At 40.4% G+C, this 26,814-nt stretch overlaps 1 protein-coding gene across 1 annotated transcript in view; it reads right to left on the reverse strand.

The window, feature by feature from the left end:
- LOC126485073 (laminin subunit alpha-1) overlaps positions 1 to 26,814 on the reverse strand; it is a 715,911-nt gene that overhangs the window by 650,114 nt on the left and 38,983 nt on the right. Inside the window, exons 5-7 of the mRNA XM_050108676.1 lie at positions 21,905 to 22,057; positions 14,763 to 15,056; positions 503 to 766 (exon numbers count right to left, since the gene is read on the reverse strand). Coding sequence (XP_049964633.1) covers positions 503 to 766; positions 14,763 to 15,056; positions 21,905 to 22,057 — 711 coding nt within the window. The remainder of the gene's footprint in view (positions 1 to 502; positions 767 to 14,762; positions 15,057 to 21,904; positions 22,058 to 26,814) is intronic.

The raw sequence follows: 26,814 nt of genomic DNA on the forward strand, positions 1-26,814 counted from the left end.
GTACTCATTTATTTGCTGTTGCATATTATCAGTGTTTGTGAGTTTAACATTGTTTTCTGTAACCAACTGTAGATCTGTTTGCCAACCAGCTGGGCTATATCTGGTATAAGTGAGTCTGGTCGCTTTATTAATAATGTTGCATCACAAACATTACTGCTTTTATACAATTCTCTAATGTGTGTGAAAGATTATTTACGAGGTTAAGAAAGAAAGCAGACACTGTGCAAAACATCATGAGAGTTGACACTTAGTGTTTGTTCTCGTCTGGGTTTATTTTTATTCCAATTGTGCAGTTTGTTACTGGAACTGTCTGCATTCTGTTGTAAATGTAAGGCTCCATCCTTTCCAGAGAGAAATCAGTAGTGCCACAATGTTTTAATTCATTGAGTAGATTTTTATAGTCTAAACAATCAAGAGTGTTAGCAAGACCAGAACATGTATCACTAATGATCCACAGATTCAGATCTATAAAAAAGCAAGAAATAAATAACAAGATAAATACCATCAAAATGAGCAGTGGTCCTGCAATAGGCTGACCACTGGTGTCTCCTCTCATGACCACCCAGCTTATTTCAAAAGTTATATTGTTACCATAGCTTGTCAAAATGCTGTTGCTGTATGCCTTTGGAGCAAGCCAGTAGTACATGTCCACGCCAGATAAATCATAATTTCCAACATACAAGTTCATTGTCATTTTCTCAACTGATGGAACAACTGTTCGGCTCACCAAGAAATCACTAACTAGCCATCCAGAGAGTGATGAAACCTGTGAATAAATTGAAAAAAATGTGTCACATTATAGACAGGATGATATAACCATTCATTTGATGACTATAAACTCTCTTAGAATAGCAATAAAATGTATAATTTGAGCATAAGTGCTATATAATGATTCCATTCAGCACAAAAAATGCAATAATAGATGTCTTCTGTTTCAGGGCCATAGAGAACCACATAAACAAAAAGCAAAGAGATACTTATCTAATTTGCACAAAAATTTCATGTGACTTACAGAGCTTATTATGAACTTTAACATGGACACCCATTTTTCCTCTGCCAGCTCTGGTGTTCTCCACAATTTTGTTTTGTACACTGATGAGACAAAGCATTATGGCCGCTGCCCACCATGAGTCTGAATGCCACCTGGTGGTGCAGCAAGCGTGTGATGTAAGAAAAAGATGTAAGTGAAGTAAAGATGAAAGGGGAATCTTTCTAGTGACAATACTGGCTGCAAATTGGGGAAATCCACTGACATTTAAGCAACTTTAACAAAGGGCAGATTGCTATGGCCAGGAACATGGGAACAAGAAAGTTGGAAACAGCAAAACTGGTTGGGTGTAAAAGTGCTTTTGTCAGGAACATCTGTGGAAAATGGTTGGAGAAACCATGAGCACATGACAAGGTTTTGGACATTCAAGCCTCATCACAAAACTTGAACTTTGGAGGTGTTTTCCTCTGTAATGCAAGATAAATGCTGATCTGTGGGAGATCTGATGACTTAAGTACAATGCTGGTGCAGGCTGTAATGTAACAGCCTTAGATTTCCATATACAACCTATTGATACATACTTTTAGTGAAGGACAGAATAGCCCATAATATTTCTTGCATAGTTATATACTTATAATGGTGTCTCTGTTTTCAACTTCTACTAGTATTTCAACAACATTTGAAGCAATTTGGAGTCTACAATAATATTTGAAACAATATATAGTCTACAGTAGGAAATAATTTAATCAAATTTATGACCACTTCCTGTAAAATAATGCAATCAGTTATTCAGAATATAACTACTTAACACATTGCTAGTCTTCTCAACATCTTGAAATACTGTTCTTTGTATGAAATGATGAAACTTTTATATTAGGCACTTCTATTGTAGGCATCCAAAATACAGTTTACTTTAATGAAATTTACATATTTCAATATTAAATGTTAAAACTAATCTTTTACAAAATTATGCATAGAAAAGCTTTAGATTTTACAAGATAATTTATTTAAATTATATTATTAGTTTCTGCTTAACATGTTGCCACTTTTAAATCGATTTGATGAAAATTTTCTCCATTGTAAGTCATGCCATTATAATTACAACTACTTGGAACAGTCTGTTGCCATGTTGTGAGTGAAAATTATTAATAAATGAAGAAAATGTGAAACTGGGAAGTCAAAAATCATTTGAAAAGTATACGAGGTGTGAGCAAAAACTGTTTTATCTTTAGGCTTTATACACCCAATTTTCAATTTTTTTTATCTAGTTGGTACACCTGATATATGTTAGCATTTTCAGCTGATTCGAATATTTAGTTAATGTTGACAGTCGAAAAGGCTATACATGTTTCCGAGTGCTTGGCAAATATTTACTTTCGAAAAAAGGAAAAAGTGCAACACTGCATTTGAGATATTGACTAGCTTTTGACGAATCAACTACGAGAAATACAAGAGTTTAAAAGTGATGTAATCATTTTAGAGAATGTTAAGTAGACATTTTAAGACAACGACTGATGACAGTGTGGAAGAATAGTTCTGGAAAATAGCCGAATTACTATCCGATAGGTTGTTGATGATGTCAACAGGATGATGTCAGAATATCTTTTGGCTCATGCAAAGCAGTTTTTTTTTAATGTACTGGGCACATTCCAAAATTGTTGAATTTCGACCAAAAACTATGTCGCATAGACATTGAACCATTGCGTGATTGATAGGTCATGCAACAGTCTCTCGTAGAACATCTTTACCTTAGGCGGGTGTGGTTTGCATGGTGATTGGAGGGGCAGTGACAATGAGGCTGGGAAGGTGAAACGGTTCACTCGGGGTGAGGCGCAGTGTTGGAACATGGCAGCGAGGCTAGTAGTGTGCTGGCAGTTGATGTCTGGTACAAGTTTGGCAGTTAACAGTCACAGGCACTGAGCATAACAGTGACACCAGGAAGAGAGACTCAGGTGGGTTCCTGGACTATGAACCATTATTACTTCAGTTGTGCCCAGTTGCAAACCTTTGGATGTGTGGAGCACATGCCGAGGGAAGGTGCATGTTTTGCACTTCAGCGACAGAGTGGTCCTGGAGATGGACAGTGGACTGCCTCTGTGTGGAAGCTGTGTGTTGGCTTCACACTATCCTTGCTGGATTGTAGTACGGATATGTTTGATGAGCTTCCGATTTGGTTTATCGGATTTGAGTGAGTCAAGCATTGGCAGTAACCATAGCTATAATTGCCATGTCCTGTACCAGTACTGTGACTGTTTATTGATCCCACTTCCATCTCTAGACAGAAAAGTTGTATGTGCTACCCTATAAAACTACAGAATGTATTTCTTTATTTAGTGCTCCAATCTGAGTGTTATTTGCTGTAAGGTATCAAATTTGTGGTGGTGCACATTTATATTTTAAGTGGATTCATTTCATGAGCTACATCCTGCATATACTACTACTGGAGTGCACAATTCCATCTGTTGTCTCAATGGATGTTTATACAACCAAGTTTGACTGTGTTTTTTATTGTTTATAAGGGTGGGGCACCTTAATCATAATAATTAAGTCTCTCTCAGTGAGGACTTTACTCTATATTTTGTTACTACTGTCTTATATGTAGCTGTAATGTCATTCAAAAGGTTATGTTCTGTTCTATCTGCTGTTAGTCAGAGGTTCACTAAGCCAACTGAATGTGTTAGCTTAGCGTTTAGTACTCTGTTCCATGCCTTGGTCGTTTACCCTCACCCACATGGCGCAAGTTTGGAATAATTTGTAGTTGGCAGTCAAACTTCCTGCTCGGTAATTGTATTTAGATTTTGGCCGCGTTACAAGTTTTGTTGCTTTGACTCCATTAACCCATTGAAAAATTATTTACTTGTTTTTCTTGTTGCTTGTGCTGACCTGATGTCCCTCCTATCCGCATCCTCCTCTGAGGATGACACGTTGGTCGGATGGTCCCAGTAGGCCATTCATGGCCTGAAGACGGAGTGAGTGTAATTTTGACTGTCATATGGCTGTGTTCTGTCAATAGCCAGGGTCTGGCCCAATTCCTGTACTATATTCCATATTTCTCTGTTAATTAGGCTACCATTTGTGATTCTTTTGGTAGGACTATGGTGGAATGTGCCTGGTTGATAGAGCAATGCGGAACCAGGTCCACGCCTGACCAAACGGCCAGCCAGGTGCAGGTGGTCCTGCACCACTTAATCTTTCTGAGCCCACTGTGCCTTTCCAAGCAGGGGTTGTATAGCATCTCAATGAATTTGTTTGTGTCTTAATAATCGTGCACCTACTACACTTACCTTTTATTTTATTTTATTTTATTTATTTATTTATTTATTTTTTGAAATTTCTAGCTGAAATGTTAACTGGCTAATTTGCCAATTGAGTAATTACTAGATTTATTTACTCTGGCCTAAATGTGTTTATGCATGTGTGGGTTGGCCAAATGAGTGGTTGTTAACCTTAGTCCTTGTATGCACTATTGGTCTTTGGACTGGCCAAACACTAGAAGATTTAAGATATGGAAATTTCATGAAGATTCTCACTGACTATTTGTACCATTCAGGATGTAATATTTTACATCAATTTTGTCTGGTTATTTCTTTTGCATGCCTTGTGCACCTTCGCTATGTGATGGTACAGTAATTTTCTTATATAGTGCTTTTCTGTGGAGTATACTTCTACTTTGTATTGCAAATCTTAAAGTTTCTTTCAAGAAATAATTTTTACCTCTTTTATTGTGCAGCTACAGTTTTTATTATTGCATTTTTTTTATTAATCAATGTGGTACAGTTTTTTTATTGTAAATTATTCTTTTTCTTAGTAGTCAATACAACTGGAAGAATTTTTCCAATAGGTGTTTAATAAATCTTATTTAGTGTGTTCTGTTAAAATAAAGAAAAAATTCGCAACATGAATGATGTTCAATGTCCCTTTGGCCCTGTACTTCCTACGAGGCAGTGTGACATGGGTACTTCACACTAGACATCACACAGGAATTGCTGTGTATTGCAACAGATGACATGCATACAAGGGTGTGATGTTGAAACCAAGGCCCAATAGTCCCAATGGAAACTGTCTGAAGAGCCAAGACTGAAAAAAATCCGACAAGTTGGATCGCATGTGGAGGTTCTTCTCACTGTTTTCTATGATTACAGTGGGATAGTGTGGCACGAGTTCCTGCATTATGGTGTACGGTCAATATGGCATACTATCTGAGAGTTATGCAACATTTGCATGAAACAATCCAGAGAAAAGAAACAGAGTTGTGACAAAACCACTCATGGAAGCTGCATCACAGTAATCCTCAAACTCACACCTCAATGTTTGTTCATGATTTGGCAAAAAACAACACCGTCATGTTGCCTCTGCCAACATAAATGCTGGACATAGCCCCCTGCAATTTCTTTCTGTTCCCAAGGCAGAAGAGAACCATGAAAGCACATCGGTTTGCCACCATTGATGAGACAGAAACAGAATCGCTGCAGGAGCTGAACATTATAAAGAAAAGTCAGTTTCGGAAGTGCTTCCAAGATTGTAAAAAGTGCTGGCACTAGTGTATTGTATCTGAGGGGGGATTACTTTGAAGGGGACAAAGTTGATGTTGATGAGTAAATAGTGATTCAATAAGAAAAACAAAAATTTCCATTACTTTTTGATCATATCTTGTAAATGCCGTTTCCACATCAGAGATATATGAGGGGCCTTCAATAAGTAATGCAACACATTTTTTTCTCAGCCAGTTTCAGTTGAAAATATGTGGAATTTGTTGTGGGATGTCATGGAATATTCCCACTTTAGCCTCTATAGTTTTGTATAATTTTGATCAATGGCGGCACAATAGGTAGCATCCAAAATGGGGTCTGCAGTGGAGCTGCATTGCAAGCCGAGAACTGTCATGGAATTCCTTTTGGAAGTAAACTAGACCATCACAGATATTCATAGGTGCTTGCAGAATGTCTGTGGGGACATGTCAGTGAACAAAGCATGATGAGTGATTGGGTGAGGCGTCTGCCATCACTGCAACAAGGTCATGCAAACTTATTTGATCTCTCGCATGCTGGCCAGCCACACTGCAGTGTTGGAATGTATGTACACTCTCATTCGAGTTGACTGATGAACCATAACTGAACACCTTGCTGCTGAACTGGATGTCCTGTTGGTAGTGCATGAAGAGCAATGAAGGACCATCTCTGTGGAATAGCTGGCACTCTGTGTGGAATAGCTGGCACGTTATGAGGTTGATTGTGTCAATTTTTTGTTGAGCATCAGCACAGGCAATGGAACATGGGTTCATTAGTTCGAACTGGAAACAAAGAAAAAGTTCAAAGTTGCACCCTCAGCCAGTAAAGTCATGGCAATGGTCTTCTGGGACTCTGAAGGGGTTATTCTGCTTGATGTCCTCCCTCGTGGTCCAGTGATCGAGACTGAAGCATATCGTGCCAGCCTCTGGAAACTGCAGAAGTGACTTCAGCATGTTGGTTTTCACAGAAATGCAAACAAACTTGTCCTTTTCCATGACAATGCAAAGCCATACACAAGTATGCAAACCTGAAAGGAGCTCACAATACTTCATTCAATTGTTCTTCCCCATCCACCCTACAGTCCCAGATCTCGCGCCTTCTGACTTCCATCTGTTTGGCAAAATGAAGGATGCACTGCTTGGGAATCAGTATGTAGATGATAGGGAGGTCATTAATGCATCAAGACTCTCCATCTAGCTACAGGCCTATTTCAATAGTACCCACATTCTCCAAGGTAATAGAATGCATCATGTACCAACAATTATCATCTCACTTTGAGAATCTAGGAATAATTAATGCTACACAATACGGGTTTAGGAAGAATCTGTTGACCATTGATGCAATCAACACGGTAGTCAGTTACATCCTCAAAGTTTTTGAGAACAAAGGCTTTGCTCAGGTCTCATTCTGTGACCTAAGCAAGGCCTTCGACTGTGTTGAGCACATGCCGCTACTAGAGAAACTAGAATTCTACGGCATCAAAGAAAACAGTCTCAGACTATTAAAAGCTTATCTCAACAACCGTAAACAGGTAGTTTGTGTTGGTAAGGAAATGTCAAACATAGAAAATGTTAAAATAGGTGTGCCTCAGGGATCTGTACTGGGGCCCTTCCTGTTTCTGATAATGATCAATGACCTCCCCTCGTGTATTAGATCCACCACTGTATTGTATGCAGATGATACGACTTTTCTCCATAGCAGTAACAGTCTTAATGATCTTAAAACCTGTGCTGAAAATACACTCACTCATGCAGCATATTGGTTCAGAGCAAATAGTTTCCTGCTAAATGAAAATAAAACTCAGCAGATAATCTTCACTCTAAGAGACAAGGCACTATCTGATGACCCTAGTTCTGTTAAATTCCTGGGAGTTTATTTAGACGAAAAGTTATCCTGGGGCCAACATGTAAACTATATTAGTAGTAAACTATCTAGAGTAATTTATTTATTAAGACAACTCAGAAATTGTGTACCTGAAACATACATCGGATCATCTTATTTTGCATTTTTCCAGAGTATAATATCCTATGGCATTATCTTGTGGGGTAACTGTAGTCATATACATGACATCCTATTATTGCAGAAGAAAGCCATTAGGATAATTACAAATTCTTCACATAAGGCTCACTGCAAACCCTTATTTACTAAACAAAAAATTATGACTGTAATAAACCTCTATATATATACAATGTCTTAATCTTTACGAAGAAGAACCTACAAGATGTGAAACGTAGAGAAAATGTACATTGTTACAACACAAGAAGCATCAAACAGCTGGCTGATTTGGTGAAGACAACCAGCATCGCACACGGAGTGCAAGCTGAGCTTAATATCTGCAGCATAGTGCCCAGAGTCGATCGCGGTCCTCTGGTTTGGAGCCGTGTGGAGGGTCTAAACCAGAGGCTCAGACGACTCTGCGACTATAATGGTTGCAAATTCATCGACCTCCGTTATTGGGTGGAGAACTGTAGGGCCCCCCTAGACAGGTCAGGCGTGCACTACACACCGGAAGCAGCTACTAGGGTAGCAGAGTACGTGTGGCGTGCACACGGGGGTTTTTTAGGTTAGAGGGACCCCCCCTTGGGTGAAACGATAAAATACCTGACGGCTTACCAGAGAGGACATTATCATCGTTGATAAAGAACGTCCGTCCTCAGAGACCAAAAACAGGAAAAGTTAACGTAATATTGGTAAACTGCAGGAGTATCCAGGGCAAGGTTCCTGAATTAGTATCTCTTATTGAAGGAAATAGTGCGCATATAGTATTAGGAACGGAAAGTTGGTTAAAACCGGAAGTGAACAGTAACGAAATCCTAGACACAGAATGGAATATATACCGCAAGGATAGGATAAACGCCAATGGTGGAGGAGTATTTATAGCAGTAAAGAATTCAATAATATCCAGTGAAGTTATTAGCGAATGCGAATGTGAAATAATCTGGGTTAAGTTAAGTATCAAAGGTGGGTCAGATATGATAGTCGGATGCTTCTATAGACCACCTGCATCAGCAACCATAGTAGTTGAGCGCCTCAGAGAGAACCTGCAGAACGTCGTGAAGAAGTTTCGTGATCATACTATTGTAATAGGGGGAGACTTCAATCTACCAGGTATAGAATGGGATAGTCACACAATCAGAACTGGAGCCAGGGACAGAGACTCTTGTGACATTATCCTGACTGCCTTGTCCGAGAATTACTTCGAGCAGATAGTTAGAGAACCAACTCGTGAAGCTAACGTTTTAGACCTCATAGCAACAAATAGACCGGAACTTTTCGACTCCGTGAATGTAGAAGAGGGTATCAGTGATCATAAGTCAGTGGTTGCATCAATGACTACAAGTGTAATAAGAAATGCCAAGAAAGGAAGGAAAATATATTTGCTTAACAAGAGTGATAGGGCACAAATCGCAGAATATCTGAGTGACCACCATCAAACGTTCATTTCTGAGGAAGAGGATGTGGAACAAAAATGGAAAAAATTCAGAAACATCGTCCAGTACGCCTTAGATAAGTTCGTACCGACTAAGGTCCAAAGCGAGGGGAAAGATCCACCGTGGTATAACAATCATGTACGAAAGGTACTACGGAAACAAAGAAAGCTTAATCATAGGTTTAAGAGTAGTCGAATCATAGCTGATAAGGAAAAGCTGAACGAAGCGAAAAAGAGCGTAAAGAGAGCAATGAGAGAAGCATTCAACGAATTCGAACATAAAACATTGGCAAACAATCTAAACAAGAACCCTAAAAAGTTTTGGTCATATGTAAAATCGGTAAGCGGATCTAAATCCCCTATTCAGTCACTCGTTGACCACGATGGCACCGAAACAGAGGACGACCGAATAAAGGCAGAAATACTGAATTCAGTGTTCCGAAACTGTTTCACTGCGGAAAATCGTAACACGGTCCCTGACTTCAGCCGTCGCACGGACGCCAAAATGGAAAATATTGAAATAAACGATATCGGAATTGAAAAACAACTGCTATCACTTAGTAGCGGAAAAGCATCCGGACCAGACGAGATACCCTTAAGATTCTACAGTGATTATGCTAAAGAACTTGCCCCCTTTCTATCAGCAATTTATCGTAGATCGCTGGAAGAACGTAAAGTACCTAGCGACTGGAAGAAAGCGCAGGTCGTTCCCATTTTCAAGAAGGGTCATAAATCAGATGCGAATAATTATAGGCCTATTTCGCTTACGTCAATCTGTTGTAGAATAATGGAACATGTTTTGTGTTCTCGTATTATGACGTTCTTAGATAATACAAATCTCCTTCATCATAACCAACATGGATTCCGCAAACAGAGATCATGTGAAACTCAGCTCGCCCTATTTGCCCAAGAAATTCACACTGCCGTAGACACTGGCGAGCAGATTGATGCCGTATTCCTGGACTTCAGGAAGGCATTTGATACGGTTCCGCACTTACGTTTAGTGAAAAAAATACGAGCTTACGGAATATCGGACCAGGTTTGTGATTGGATTCAGGATTTCCTAGAAGAAAGAACACAACATGTCATTCTTAACGGTTCAAAATCTGCAGATGTAGAGGTAATTTCGGGAGTACCGCAGGGAAGCGTGATAGGACCTTTATTGTTTACAATATACATAAATGACTTAGTTGACAACATCGGTAGCTCCGTGAGGCTATTTGCAGATGACACGGTTGTCTACAAGAAAGTAGCAACATCAGAAGACTCGTACGTACTCCAGGAGGACCTGCAGAGGATTAATGCATGGTGCGACAGCTGGCAGCTTTCCCTAAACGTAGATAAATGTAATATAATGCGCATACATAGGGGCAGAAATCCATTCCAGTACGATTATGCCATAGGTGGTAAATCATTGGAAGCGGTAACGACCGTAAAATACTTAGGAGTTACTATCCGGAGCGATCTGAAGTGGAATGATCACATAAAAACAAATAGTGGGAAAAGCAGGCACCAGGTTGAGATTCATAGGAAGAATTCTAAGAAAATGTGACTCATCGACGAAAGAAGTAGCTTACAAAACGCTTGTTCGTCCGATTCTTGAGTATTGCTCATCAGTATGGGACCCTTACCAGGTTGGATTAATAGAAGAGATAGACATGATCCAGCGAAAAGCAGCGCGATTCGTCATGGGGACATTTAGTCAGCGCGAGAGCGTTACGGAGATGCTGAACAAGCTCCAGTGGCGGACACTTCAAGAAAGGCGTTACGCAATACGGAGAGGTTTATTATCGAAATTACGAGAGAGCACATTCCGGGAAGAGATGGGCAACATATTACTACCGCCCACATATATCTCGCGTAATGATCACAACGAAAAGATCCGGGAAATTAGAGCAAATACGGAGACTTACAAGCAGTCGTTCTTCCCACGCACAATTCGTGAATGGAACAGGGAAGGGGGGATCAGATAGTGGTACAATAAGTACCCTCCGCCACACACCGTAAGGTGGCTCGCGGAGTATAGATGTAGATGTAGATGTAGATATACACGCCTTACCACAGACTATCAAAATCAATAAATAGCTATGAAGTCACAGGGCACAAGCTATTTAATAAGCTGCCATATGCCATACAGGATCTTCCTGAACATACATTCAAAGAAAGACTGCATGAATGGTTTATTGCCCACCCGTTCTATGATATCAATGAATTCTTCAACTGTAAAATGCAGTAATCCAACAGATGACCCACTGTACATTTATTGTAATATAAGCTAAAATATTTCAGTAGTCAATACCTTATCACACTGTATTATAAATTGTAACTTCATTTGACGTTGTCAATTGCTGTAATGGCCTAAAGACAATAAAATCTTTATTATTATTATTATTATTATTGGCTCCACCACTGACCAGTTGAGTAGTACCATGCAGGCATACACACCCTCCCAAAAAGGTGGTGTAAGGCCATCACAGATTATGTTTAAAAGTAGGTTTTGTAGCCAAAGGAAAGGGAATAGTATGGTAAATTGGAATCCTGAGTAAAACCAACCTGCTTTAGAAAAAACAAGTTTTCATTACTTATTGAACACCCTTTGTAGAATAGTACAAAAAAGTATGCCTAGCACTTATGTAGCAAAGAACAAGATGAATAATCATGACCAACAGTTGTAACCAGCACAAATTCTTCAAGTAAAGCATACAAAATTAATGTTTTATTTCCTGCTCTAAAAGTTATAAAATTTGAAACATATTATTTATTAACTAAGAAGACTGCAATATATAACTAAAATTTTGAGTAAGTTTTTAACTATTTGAGAGCTGGAACTTTACAAGACACAAGGATTTTGGAATACACTCTTAAGCACATATTGCTGAAAATGGGGCTCTGCTGCAGATGACTCATACATATTCAAATGTTGATGTAACAATGTTATCATTTATGATCTCAGTGGACATGGGATCATCAAGATTAAATTGTGGATCACTGGAAATGTGTCACCTGGTCACATGAATAACAACTATCATTACACCAGGTAGATGACTGCGTCCAGATACACTGTCATCCTGGTGAACAGCCATGCAAAAAATGCACTGTGCCATGGTTTTACCCTATTGGAAGTAGTATCATGCTATAGCGGTTGCGTGGGACCTGCAGTAGTAATCAAAGGCACCAACAACAACTGTGGACTGTGTGAATGTTACTGCAAACCATCTGCACCTTCCTGTACTTGATGTTTTCCCTAACGGTGATGGCATCTTCCAGTAGAATAACCATCCATGTCACAAATCCATGATTGTGCTACAGTGGAATAAAGACCGTGATAAGGAACTCACCTTCATGTCTTGGCCACTAAATTTGCCTAATTTGAACTTGGTGGAATATATCTCACACACTATAGGGGCAAGCTCGCTACCAGCAAGTCACTGGCCTGTAATTACATACTGGCATTACATGACCTATGCATGGATGACTTGTGCCCTATATCTCCAGAAACCTACCAAGGACTTTCTGAATCTGTGCCATGCAGATTCAGTGCCATATTGCTTTCCAAAGATTGACCGACACATCATTAAGCAGATGATCATAATGTTTTGAGTCATGAGTGTATTATACAGGGTTGTTACTATCTTTCAGGAGAGTAATAGCAGTATGGACTACATTTCTTATATGGATTGATCTGATCATGTGTCAATCTGTCTTCTACCTTTTTTCATAATTTACTACTGAAATAAAACGAAAAGATCAAATAAAAGGACAGGATGTAGCTGTTAGTCGGTCTGTGAATTGTGCCTAAATGACACATTAGGAGAGCACTGCTCACAAATGGCAGGTGTCCTGGCATGAGACACTCTTTGATGCACTGTTTTAATCTGAAATGTATGTTCAACATATCTACATTGTTTGTGACTTGACAAGCTCTTCTGGCAGGTTAACTTGTGGTACTCTTTCCTATTTCTCAGCATATGTTCAAGTCAAGTTAATGTGACTTGAAGATTTGGATGCAAACCTGAAAAGAGTATCACATATTAAACACATTTTTGTGGGAATGGGTTGCACAAAGATTGCAGCAAATACAAAGATGTTTCACACTAGAATCATATAGTTTCCATACTTTGTTTCAGGTGCTTTCAATTCATTTAAACCTACATCTGATCCTCACATGTGTCTGCCGATATCAACTAAAATTAAACTTCACAGTCAACTTGTGGCAAAAATTTGACCAATCTCTCTTTGCATATTTTTTGGAACAGTTCACTGTTATTTTCTTTGATGGCATTCTAATACATTTTTTTGGCCTGCTAGTTATATAGTGTCTGTGAGTTTGCTAGTCTTATGTACACGTCTTCCCCTTCTCTGTTTGTCCCGATGACTGCTTAAAATGTGAAGTAAAATATAATTTTAAAAGTAAGTAACGCTGTTTCCCATAATTCCTCTTCACGTTAATGAAGAGTTTACTTTCCTTCTTTGTCTGCTAGATTATTATTATTATTATTGTTATTTCTTTCCTTTCTCAGACATTATGTCTGTTACTATTATTATTATTGAAACTTCCTGGCAGATTAAAACTGTGTGCCCGACCGAGACTCGAACTCGGGACCTTTGCCTTTCGCGGGCAAGTGCTCTACCAACTGAGCTACCGAAGCACGACTCACGTCCGGTACTCACAGCTTTACTTCTGCCAGTACCTCGTCTCCTACCTTCCAAACTTTACAGAAGCTGTGAGTACCGGACGTGAGTCGTGCTTCGGTAGCTCAGTTGGTAGAGCACTTGCCCGCGAAAGGCAAAGGTCCCGAGTTCGAGTCTCGGTCGGGCACACAGTTTTAATCTGCCAGGAAGTTTCATATCAGCGCACACTCCGCTGCAGAGTGAAAATCTCATTCTGGAAACATCCCCCAGGCTGTGGCTAAGCCATGTCTCCGCAATATCCTTTCTTTCAGGAGTGCTAGTTCTGCATGTTTCGCAGGAGAGCTTCTGTAAAGTTTGGAAGGTAGGAGACGAGGTACTGGCAGAAGTAAAGCTGTGAGTACCGGACGTGAGTCGTGCTTTGGTAGCTCAGTTGGTAGAGCACTTGCCCGCGAAAGGCAAAGGTCCCGAGTTCGAGTCTCGGTCGGGCACACAGTTTTAATCTGCCAGGAAGTTTCATATCAGCGCACACTCCGCTGCAGAGTGAAAATCTCATTCTGGAAACATCCCCCAGGCTGTGGCTAAGCCATGTCTCCGCAATATCCTTTCTTTCAGGAGTGCTAGTTCTGCATGTTTCGCAGGAGAGCTTCTGTAAAGTTTGGAAGGTAGGAGACGAGGTACTGGCAGAAGTAAAGCTGTGAGTACCGGACGTGAGTCGTGCTTCGGTAGCTCAGTTGGTAGAGCACTTGCCCGCGAAAGGCAAAGGTCCCGAGTTCGAGTCTCGGTCGGGCACACAGTTTTAATCTGCCAGGAAGTTTCATATCAGCGCACACTCCGCTGCAGAGTGAAAATCTCATTCTGGATTATTATTGTTTATTATTACTATTATTATTATTTTCTTGTGATATAATTTATTTTCCACAGATATGTGAGCACGTTCAAGGAGAGAACAGAATGCACCTTCACTTCTTTTGATGAGCTATTGTGGACACCAAAGATATGGGGTTTACATATTCATTATTCCCAGATAACTGACAAAGAATTTTGACGAATAATTTAAACCTCGTCAACCAAACATAATTTGTGTGTGTGTGTGTCTGTGTGTGTGTGTGTGTGTGTGTGTGTGTGTGTGTGTGTGTGTGTGTGTGTGTGTGTATGTAGGCTTGTGCACATATGCATGCATAAGAAACAGGTAAATTGTACTCACATAATCGTAATACAGTGTCGCTTTTTCACAGATTGTGCTCACTCCTGAGCAATAGCATTCATTGCAACCATCAGGATTGTTCTCATCTAATCCAAAGAAACCAGGTTTGCAGTGGTCGCACTGTTGGCCATCAACATTCTTTTTACAAATGCACTCCTTTTCACAGGCACCTGCAATGGATCCTCGTGGGTCACAGAGGCATGGTGTGCACTGAGGAAATCCACGGTACCATATATCACAGCGATCACAGTGGTATCCAGAATAGCCTGGTTTACATTCACATGCTCCAGCAACCTGTTACAGTTTATATTGATACAGGTAATTAAGCAAAACAAAACCAAATTAGATAAGTGTTTGGAACAGTAAGTAATAGACATAGTTCTTAATACAAAGAGAAAAGTTAAATTGGTAATTTCTCATGCTATGGATGCTTAACTAGATGGATTTACTTGCCAAGAATACACACAAATTAATTAAAAATATATGGATCTGAATAAATTTGAGCATATGGTATAAGACTGTGAAACTATATAACTACAGTGCATATTGGCTTGTTTGCCACTGCAATGTCCAAAATTTTGTAGTGCCATTGGGGTGGCCTTTTTTTTTAAATTGTATTTATTTTTAAGCTTGTTGACATACAAGTTGTGGAACTAGTACATCAAAGACTAAAAAGTTAATGTGCTACATTCACTCCTTGCTGGCCAGATGGTATATGCATTTTAGTGAACTCTAGTTACCAATTATTCCTCTATAAACAGTTATAAAATGTAATAAAAATTCAGTTTTATAGAAGTGAAAATTGTCTGCACCAATATCTCTATGCTGAAAACAAATTCACAGAAATAGTGTAGTAGTGCTTTCAATTTGTATTTGTTTCCTTGAAATTTCAGTATGTTGACACACAGTCCCACCTGCTCAGCGACACAGTTTTTCCTGCCACCCCAGACATCTATCCGTGCTACTGCTGTTTTCACACTTAGTTTGGACATGCAGTGCACAACTGTTGACCACCATATACATTCCCAAACTCCAACAGCAGCCTGCAGTAGGTCCACTGGGTCTCTCTCAGCAGTCAAGCTGCCTCCATGCACAGAATGTGCATGATGTACAAGCATCACAGTCATGAACGTCTGACTCTCATCACCTCTACATGTTTGACCACACCACACAACACAAAACTACCTACTTGTCGATTCAGGTGCTGATGTCAGCATCACGCCCCTGACTGGCACATTCTTTCTTGCTGCCACATCTCACATTCAGCTTCATGTGGAAAATGACACTACAGTTTTGTATACAACTCAATCACCATCAACATCGATCTTGGTTTCGGTGACCCACTACCTAGAACTTCCTCATTGCCAGTGTCACAGAACGGGTGCTCAGTGCAGAATTATTACAACACTTCCAGCTCCTACCAGAGCTGGTTCATGGTGTTTTACTTCAACAAAACGGTGGTTGACCGATCATAAGCGTCATCAGCGACAAACTCCACTCAGTCAAGGATCTGTAACAATCTCTTCAAGCTAACTCAGTGTTGATCTTCACAAACCCTTCACCCAGTGTCTCACTATTCTCGACGAGATTTAGTCGCCTCAGACTCAGTATTGCAACATAAGCCTCTCTAACAGTTATGCGCATATGAAATTATGACTTTTGCCAGCATCCCGCTATAGCCATGGCCGTACTGTAAGATGTGGTATGATCTCGCCAATTTACTTTGGCATCATGTGCCCCTACCTACATCGAGTTCAACGTATGAGGCATCAACGTTGCTCTCCCTCCTGACAGAGCCATGGTGCACCTTGCAGACCAACTGAGCTTGCTCACCTGATTTAATAAACAAGGTTAATGAATTGGCGCTACCATACACTGTGTATGAATGTGCCGGTGCAACCAGTATGCCATCCCAGTGTATCCCATGTTCCTTGTGCACAGTGCTATCCATAGTGGAACTGTCCGCCAGATTGTCACCACCCCAGGTCTGCCTGTCTGAAGCCGACCAGGCTACCTACCTCCACACGCACACTCTACCTGCCAAAAAAGCTGCCATAGATGAACTGTTAAAAGCAAAGATTGTCTGCCCCTCTAGTAGTTCTTGGACATCACCCATTAAACTCATCTTAAAGACAGATGGTACCTGGCATTCGTGTGGTGATTGCAAAGCTTCAAATTTGTGCATTGTAACTGAAAGCTGTCCGATTCCTAACATGCTAGACTTCACATACTCTCTCATGGGTGCATTGATATTCAGTGTGGTAGGCTACAAAAAAGTGTACTTACGAATTCCTATTAATTCGGAGACCATTGCAAAGACCGCTATCATTACATCATTTGGCCTTTTTTAATTTCCATCATGCCACATGGACACAAAAAACAAAGCTTGGTAGTGTTTTATTGACAGTGAAATGTTGAAATTGCCCTTCTGTTATGCATATCTTGACGATATTATCTTTTTCTCAACCACAGCTAAAGGACACAAGCACCACCTCAAACTAGATTTCGTCATCCTAGCACAGAACAGTGAGATCATTGACACCTTCAATTGCAACAATGTGAAGTAATCTTTGTCGGCCACCTTGTCGACACCAACATATCTACCGCACTCCTGAAAAAGAGATGAAATCAGACTTTTATCACCACCTGCGCACTATCATGAATTACTTAATTTTTTAGGGATGATAAACTTTTACTACTGTCACCTCCCTAATGCTGCCACCACCTTTCTACCAGTAACCAAGGTACTGTCGGGAAAAAATAAAACTGGCAAGCACTGGCTCAAGTGAACTCTGTGCATGCAACATTTCCAAGGCTACTACTCTAGCTCACCCTTCTCCTATTGCCCACCTTTTATTCATCATTGATGCAAGTGACTATGCTATCATGGCAGTTCTACAATAGGAGCATGGGGGTGTTACGTAACCCTTGCAGTTCTCCTCACTGAACCTTTGTAAATCCCAACGAAAATAGTCTACCTTCGGCCGTGAACTGCTCGCAGTGTATGAAGCCCTATATTGCTTTCAGGATGACATCAAAGGCTGATGCCTTACAATTGACACCGATTGCCAGCCCGTCGTGGCTGCCATAAAAAACCTGTCAACTGGTTCTGTCCCCCAGTGCTTCTGTCACCTGGACTATGTCACCCCATTTACTACCAATGTCAGACACCTTAAGGGTACAGAAAATGTCACTGCAGACTACCAGTCTAGAATATCGATGACCACATCACACAACCAGCTTGCCAACACGCAGTCTCATGGCCAGCATATCATCAACCTTCTCCATGACATAACACCAGAACTGTCTTCGACTCCCTGCACAATCTTCGATATCCCAGGATTTGACCACAGGTCAAACTTATAACAATTGTCAATGTCAATTAAATTCAGCAACAGCTGTGTACTTTAAGACATTATTTTATTTTATTCTGAAGGCAACCAGTTTTGGCATTTCATTATGCCAAAACTGGTTGCCCTCAGACTAAAAAAAAAATCTTAAAGTACATGGCTGTTGGTGAATTTAATTGACATTGACAATTACTTAACCAGCTTATGTCCCCTGGCCACAATGGACCAACAGAAATTATAACAGAATGGTTGGTCTGGGCTAACGTAAGAAAAACTGTTAAGACCTGGGCTCTTGCCTGCACAGCCTGCCAAAGATGTAAAGTCAGCCTCCATGTGCACATGACGGGTGAAAGCCACAACCGTCAGAGACACCACCACAGAAACAGTCACCAATGCGTTCATCAATACCTGGATCTTTTGTTTCGGTTTCCCAGTTTCTAATATGAGTGATCAGGGACATCAATTTGATTCCATCTTATTCATGGAACTGTGTAACCCATGTGACACCTGTAGATACCACCCCACAGCATACCAACCCCAATGACAAAACAACATGCTGGTCGAATGCTAGCACTGGACCCTCAAAGCTGCCATGATAACTCGTGGACAGAGGCCCTTCCGTGGATGTTGGTGTGGGTACAAAGAGGACCTTCATGCCTTCCGTGCAGTTCTCCTCCATGGCGAGCCTATATCCCTCCCTCCCTGGCAATTTTGTCACTCAACCTCCCATCCCTCCCCCCCCCCCCCCTCACAACTTTGACCTTCCGACACTAGTCGCACATGTGCACCAACATATAGCCCACCTGCTGCACATTTCCTCCTCCCTATCCACACTCCAGGCCTCGTGTTTTCATTGACAAGGCATTAGTCTCGTGGTCCCTTGTCATGGTCCATGACAATACCATCAGGTCCACTCTATCCCCTATCCCCCCCCCCCCCCCCAGTTCTGGTCTCTATGTAGTGGCATAAAGATACTTGACACTATGCTTAACAGTAAACACTCCATCTCTGTTAACAGATTAACGCCTGCAGAGACATTATCAGACATCAACGGTGCTGAGCTTACGCCTGACATGCCTTGTTCACCTTCCAATCCCAACTCCCACCCCGGACAGTTAGTCTTATGTCTATGAACAATGATTGAATCAATTCTGACAGCCCTAGTGTTATGCTGGAACAAATACACAAACACCCATAAATAAATATATATGTTGTACAAATGGCACTTATCTGCCACCATTTTTCTTTCCTGTTTTTAGGGATTCAATCCAGGATAGAAGACTCAAGACTGAATGTGTGAGTGAGAGTGCTTTTCTTTCTTTTTTTTCGCACTTTTGATTAATGTCATGATTTTCTTTTTTTTCTTTTTTTCTTTTGAGTATATGATTTCTGTTGTCAACAGTATATTGCAAATCAGGTTTATCATCCTGGAATAAACATCTGTGAGCTGAATAGCAAATCCATCTGCAGGAAAAATATATTGTCTACTTTCAGTAACATCACCGTCAGTAAACAATGATATAAAGTCAGTAACTGTGAAAATACTTAGAACTGTATTCAGTATCTTACTGAAAGATCAAGAGAGAGATTACTGTTGGTGATAAATGGGAAGAATTTCATATTACTTGTCTGTGGCTACAAGATTGAGGTATTCAATTACAAAGATGAATCATATATCTAAAAACAAAGATGATATGACTTACCAAATGAAAGTGCTGGCAGGTCGACAGATACACAAACAAACACAAACATACTCACAGAATTCAAGCTTTCGCAACAAACTGTTGCCTCATCAGGAAAGAGGGAAGGAGAGGGAAAGACGAAAGGAAGTGGGTTTTAAGGGAGAGGGTAAGGAGTCATTCCAATCCCGGGAGCGGTAAGACTTACCTTAGGGGGAAAAAAAGACGGGTATACACTCGCACACACACACATATCCATCCACACATATATAGCTGTATATGAAAAAATCTGGTTTATTCATATACTTGATTCATCTTTGTTATAATAGAGGGAAACATTCCACGTAGGAAAAATATATCTAAAAACAAAGATGATGTGACTTACCAAATGAAAGTGCTGGCAGGTCGACAGACAAACAAACACAAACATACACACAGAATTCAAGCTTTCGCAACAAACTGTTGCCTCATCAGGAAAGAGGGAAGAAGAGGGAAAGACGAAAGGATGTGGGTTTTAAGGGAGAGGGTAAGGAGTCATTCCAATCCCGGGAGCGGTGTGTGCGAGTGTATACCCGTCCTTTTTTCCCCCTAAGGTAAGTCTTTCCGCTCCCGGGATTGGAATGACTCCTTACCCTCTCCCTTAAAACCCACATCCTTTCGTCTTTCCCTCTCCTTCCCTCTTTCCTGATGAGGCAACAGTTTGTTGCGAAAGCTTGAATTCTGTGTGTATGTTTGTGTTTGTTTGTCTGTCGACCTGCCAGCACTTTCATTTGGTAAGTCACATCATCTTTGTTTTTAGATATATTTTTCCTACGTGGAATGTTTCCCTCTATTATAACAAAGATGAATCAAGTATATGAATAAACCAGATTTTTTCATGTAAGTTTATTGAAGCTTCATATAGATTCATACACACAAACTTATTTTTCTATAAAGTCTCCTGAATGGGAAACACATTTTTTGCAGTGGATAGGCAGTTTCTTGATCCCATTTCCATAAAATGAATGTGCCTGTGGCAGCAGCAACGAACACTTTAACAATGCCATTGTCATTAAATCTGTGTCCTCTGACTGTTTTCTTTAGTGTTCCAAAGTAATGAAAATCATATGGTGATGAGTCTGGACGGCAGGGAGGATCTTCTAGTGTGGTTCAGAACAATTCCTGAATTTTTTGTGAAGTTCAAGCAGCCGTCTGGGATGGAGCGATGTCATGAAGCATGATCATATCCTGGATTGGAAATGCATGCCTTTTCTGATGATATGCATGTTTTGTTTGGTCCAAACGTTGGCAGCAGTGTTCACTGTATGATGTTTGTGGTGAAAATTGATGAGAAGAACTCCTTTAAAGTCAAAGACAGACTTTTGCAGAATTTTCCACACGGAGAGATGGTTTTTTTCTTTGACGGGTGCACATTCGCTCTTTTTACTTCAGTCCCTGTAGCTTTTTTCGATTCCGGGGTGTAATGGTGCACCCACATTTCTTTACAGGTGACAATCGAGTGCAAAGGATTTTCTGCTTGAGTTTGGCAGCTTGTCAGTAGCCATTTGCATATCTCGAGACAATGAAGCTTGTGATCTACATTGAGAAGATGAGGCACACAACTTGTGAACACCTCCCAAAATCCAAGATTGTCAGTCATCAGTGACCTGCATTCTCAAACTGTTTCTTGTCCTCGTAAAACCTGTATGTGCAATATATAAACCTGAGTCCCTTCTTACAGTGTTATCCCCAAACTGTGCATCTAGTCTTTTCAATATATTGGTTGCGTTTTAAGCTCTCTGTAGTGTTAAACTTTATCATGACGCATTTCACAACAGCTGACTGTACCTCTTGCTCTGACATTGCAGTTCTGACTATAAAAATGGAACAACAGTGTTCTAGGTGGGGAGAACAATCACTAGAAATAAAAGCAAAAATGAGCAGAGATTGTGCATCTCTCCATTAACAAAAGGGTGCCTAAAACAAAAATTTGGGTTAATACTTGATTCACCCTCATCCTAAAACAGTCTTTACAGTCATCACATTTCAGTTTTGAAATAAGGACATCAACTGAAGAAGAGGCATGATAAAAAGTGTTTTAAAAAATTGCAACATTTTGTGATTGCCACTATACCTTTCCATTGGTATCATCTTTAGCACAATTTCCTGTTGCACCAGAAGAGTTGCAGTCACACGGTACACACGGATTTGGGTTATCTGGACTCACCCCTGAAGGACGATACCAACCATCTACACACTGCTCACAGTTGTTCCCTGTAGTATGGGCCTAAAATGAAGAGAAACAAAATACATAGATTACATATAAGATAAACTGCCAAAATGCACAGACTCAATAAATGACTTAATAAAGTTCTAAATTATAACATATATGGACCGTCCCTCCTGCGAGTTGTCAGAGGTATTTTGCTGGCATTTTGGCAGGTATTTGCAATTTTGTTTTTGGAATGTGTACCTAAAGCCAGCCCAAACAAATACTGCTCATCACTTCTTTCATGCAATGCCCAGTGTCAGTGAGAAACACCCGTTTTGCATTACAAACAAACTTATTTATAACGAGGACTTTTACATGCCCTTCTGATAGTGTGATCCCATATTAGCATGGTGTGACAGTCATTTTATAAATATGTAATAACAGGGACAGTAAAACAAAGAACAAGCTGTACTCCAGCAGCTGCAGCACCATCCTATCCTGCACTGACTGCTACCACCACGGGGCAGAGCTGCTCCATCACTGCTGGAGTAATGGTTATACTTTGTGTTTAATTGTCCCTGTTAATACGTGTGGAAAAAAATATTGCACTAAACTAATTTTGGGACTGCTCTATCAAATGGGCACATAAAATTCCACATTAAAATAATTTTGTTTGTAACAGGAAAGAAACCAGTATTTTCTGTCGACGCTGGGTGTCGCTTGAAATAAGTGATGCACAGTATTGTTTGAGAATATTCCAGCTACACATTGTTGAAACAAAATTGTAAATATCTGTTGAAAATGTGCCTGATGGCTCTTATGAGGGACACACAATATATAAGAGTCATTCATTACTTGTGAGTTCATGTAAACCCAACAAGAGTAGATTTTTTAAGAGAGAAGATATGTGGCAATGTTGTGGTGGTAGTATTTATAGCACAGAGAATAATTCTCGTATGCATATCCTCCAGACTAATATCATAATTATTTTATGACAATATCTATTTAAATTATGATATTCCAGGCTGTGCATTATTTTTAAAAAAAGATTACACTGAGAATTAACATGGTGAGTAATGAAGTATAGTAAATGTGAAATGTAAGTATGGTACAGACATTTTTTTATAATAAACACTCACAGAAAAAAATTAACTTTGTAAGTAAGAAGTTATTTACATAGTCTTGAGTTACAATTCCTCATTCTTTATGGCATATTTAGTGATTCATACTCAAATACAATACTGATAGTAATATGTCAGTTGAGTGCTTTTTGAGAGGAAGAAGATATGTTCTGGCATCCTCTTCTGCTTCCACCATAAACACCAGCAATACAGTTTTGGTACCTCTACACATCAGTTTTTATTCATTATGTTAATATACTCTGAGTTATTAGAATAGAGGCACGTGACACACATCTCATCAAAAACTGGCACCACTAGTGTGAGTGATGGAAAACCTTTCCAGTACAGTAGCGAATAACTCCAAAGGACTTCCCAGTCATCAAATACAAATGATTGTCTTTCAGTTTTCAGATGGTTTTGTGATGGTGAAGATGTACGGTTAGAATTTGTTCCATTTAGTAGTGCCGAATCACTGTATAAAATAGACGCTCTTTGTCACTGGGACTTAAAGGAAAGAAAAGAAGAAAAACATAGAGAATGAGATGGATGTATAATGAAAGAGACTGGAGCACAAATAACAAAAGAGGAACACAGTAGTGTAACAAGGCGCAGATGGCACTATGTAATAGTGCCCCCTCCTATCTTATTACATAGGTTCATCCATTCTTTATTGCTGTCTCAGGTTTTACGTCTAATTTTCCTCTTTCTTACTATTCTTCCAGACCTTCCTGTATTGTTAAATATGTAACACCTGAACTGCATGTGAATAGTTACCTTTCATCCTTCCACTGTTTGCCTTTGCCAGCTGTAGTAACCCAATGTGAGCTATGTGCTAGGTTACATATAAGCCTGCTCTCAACTCACTTCAAAGAATTGTCTCACATTCCACAGCACATGATCTAATACTTTGTCAGTAGTGTGAAGACAGGAATGGAACATCTCAGATAAACTCCTAAGCCGCTGCTTGAAACAATCCTATGAGAATATTTCCAATACATTTTAGGTGTGCTGCCTAAATGTATTTGGTCACAGCTACCAATTTAATAGTGGCTATTGATTCTAATTACCCATTTGGGATATGCAGTAGCGTAGATAAAATCTGTACACTGCAAATATCTGTTTAAATTAAACAGTGGAAACTCCAGGTTGAAATATCTGCAATGTAAGTTAAAGAAAGATTGCTACTTATCATAAAGATGACACATTAAGTTTCAGATAGGCACAGTTAAAAGGCACTTACACATTAACTTTCAGCCACATGCTTCACCAGAAAAGAAACAGAAGCACCATTCATTTAGACAAGCAAGCACTCCTCAGTGCACACATGACCGCCAATTGGAGTTAGCGAATTAAACTTTCATCCTTCATTGGTGTGCACATTCCCATGAACTTCTGCTGATATTAAGAGGTGTTCAGGATTTGGTGTCAAATCTAGTCTTCCTGTTTCATGGGCAACGCTAAGCAAGGGGATGCTCTTAACCTTGCTCTTTTGATTTGATCTCATTTATTTATTCACCCAACAATCGTCGCAAAATCATACAGGATTTGTCAACATAAAACGATGAATAGAAATAGCTCAAAATATACATATACAGAGTATATATAAGTACATTTTCATGAGGGTATGACAGGTGCTCACCAATGGTCTCGCTGAAAGAACTATCCTGATATTTGTCTAACATTGTTTAGGAAAAAGTACAAAATCCTAAATCAGGATGGCTGGGCAGAACAAAACCCATTCTCCTAAATATGGGTCTGGTGTCGTAAGAACTGCATTACATCATTCGGTTGGTCTGTATTGTACAATGTTATTTGACTTATACACAATCCGCACCAGATAATTATAAATTAAAACATAAATTTTCGCTATCATTGACTCCTGCAGATTTCATCTTGTTTCCCCCTTTTGCCTCCTTCTTGTGATTTTTCACATGTAACTGGGTGTTTCTTGCGATTTTGTTGGATGTAATTCTACATTACTTACATAATTTCTTGCATTTTTACCACCAGTATGGATCCTTGCTCCTTCCATCTGCGTCAGTACAGAAAAGTTTCCTTATCCCTAGCCAGAACCCAATCCCACATATTGTTCCTGTGTTGTTGCTTAGCTAATGGAATCCCGCAAAATGGCCTTACCATGAATTTACCCATATCCTGCTGTCATCCCTCATTCCACAATGACCTCCACCTATTCAGACTCTGCCAAACCTTAGCCCTCACCAACATAATCCTGGAAAAGCATATCAACCAAGTCGAAACCTCCTTGCGGTACCTTCTCTCCATCCACAAAATTCTCCTGCTATGCAATCCCAAATTCCTGGAACCCATAACACACATGGAAACTCTTGCCTTCCAGGAACTAGAGCAACATGCACAATGCCACCTCAAAAAGCTCTCCACTCTGCTCACTTCCTATTCCCACCTTGGAGTACCACTGTCCACCCCTCTACAATGACCTCCAAACCTCCTCCACGTCCCTTCATAGCTGACAAACTCTGTCTCGCACACCGACAACATTTACTCCACCCTCCAAAACTCCCTCTCACCACCACACAGAATCCAGAACCTAAACAGACCCGAAACACAGTTATGAACCTTTCTTCCAGAAGCCTTAGCCCCACAGAAATATCAGTCCTTTCCAAAGGCCTCACTTTTTGCCCCACTCCCAAATTCAATCGTGCATGACTTGTATAATACCATCTCTCCTTCTTCCGGTCCCTACAGTGGAAACACTTTATTGCCCCCAACCCTACCAATCAGACCCGACCAAAGATCAATGTTGAGCTCTGCCTATCTCAGTTCACTCCTCCATCCAAGTGTGATCCACCCCCACTACCCCCAAATCACCCCCTGTTAACTTTCCAGAATTTCTTAACTCGAACCTCGCCTCACCACCATTCCCCAAATCTCTCAACATGCAAACTAACCTTACATCCACAGAAAGAACTGCAGTCCACCATCTTAAAACTGATCCTGATCTACCTGTAGATAAAGGCTCCACCACTGTTGTTTTGAACCCCAAGGATTATGCGGTACAAGGACTGTCAACTGTCAGACACATCCCCCTACAAACCTTGACACGGTGACCCTGTTCCAGAAATCCAGCAGGATCTCCAGTATCTCCTCAAATCCCTAGGCCCATCACAGAACCTCTCCCCAGAGTCCACCTCTCTGCTCGCCCCTAACAGTCCCCATACTCATACCTTCAATATGGTTCGTAAAATCCATAAACCCAACCACCCAGAATGCCCCATTGTGGCCGGTTACTGTGCCCCCACTGAGAGAATCTCTACTCTCGTAGACCAACGCCTCCAAAACCTACCCTCCTATATAAAAGGTACCAACCATTTCCTCCACCGACTCTCCACAGTTCCTGTTCCTTTGCAACACAGTGCCCTGCTTGTTACTGTTGATGCCACCTCTCTTTACACTAACATCCCTAATGACTACGGCCTTACTGCTGTCGAACACCATCTTTCCCAATGCCCGACAGATTCCAAATCAACTACCTCCTTCCTAGTTGCCGTGACCAACTATATCCTCACCCACAATTACTTCTCCTTTGAAGGCATTACCTACAAACAAATCTGCGAGCGGCCATTGGCACCTACGTGGCACCATCCAATGCCAACCTATTCGTGTGCCATCTAGAGGAATCTTTCCTAAATACCCAGAATCCTAAACCCCTCACACGGTTCAGATTCGTTGACG

This window comes from Schistocerca serialis, chromosome 6 (genome assembly GCF_023864345.2).
Source record: "Schistocerca serialis cubense isolate TAMUIC-IGC-003099 chromosome 6, iqSchSeri2.2, whole genome shotgun sequence".
Taxonomy (NCBI): Eukaryota; Metazoa; Arthropoda; class Insecta; order Orthoptera; family Acrididae; genus Schistocerca; species Schistocerca serialis.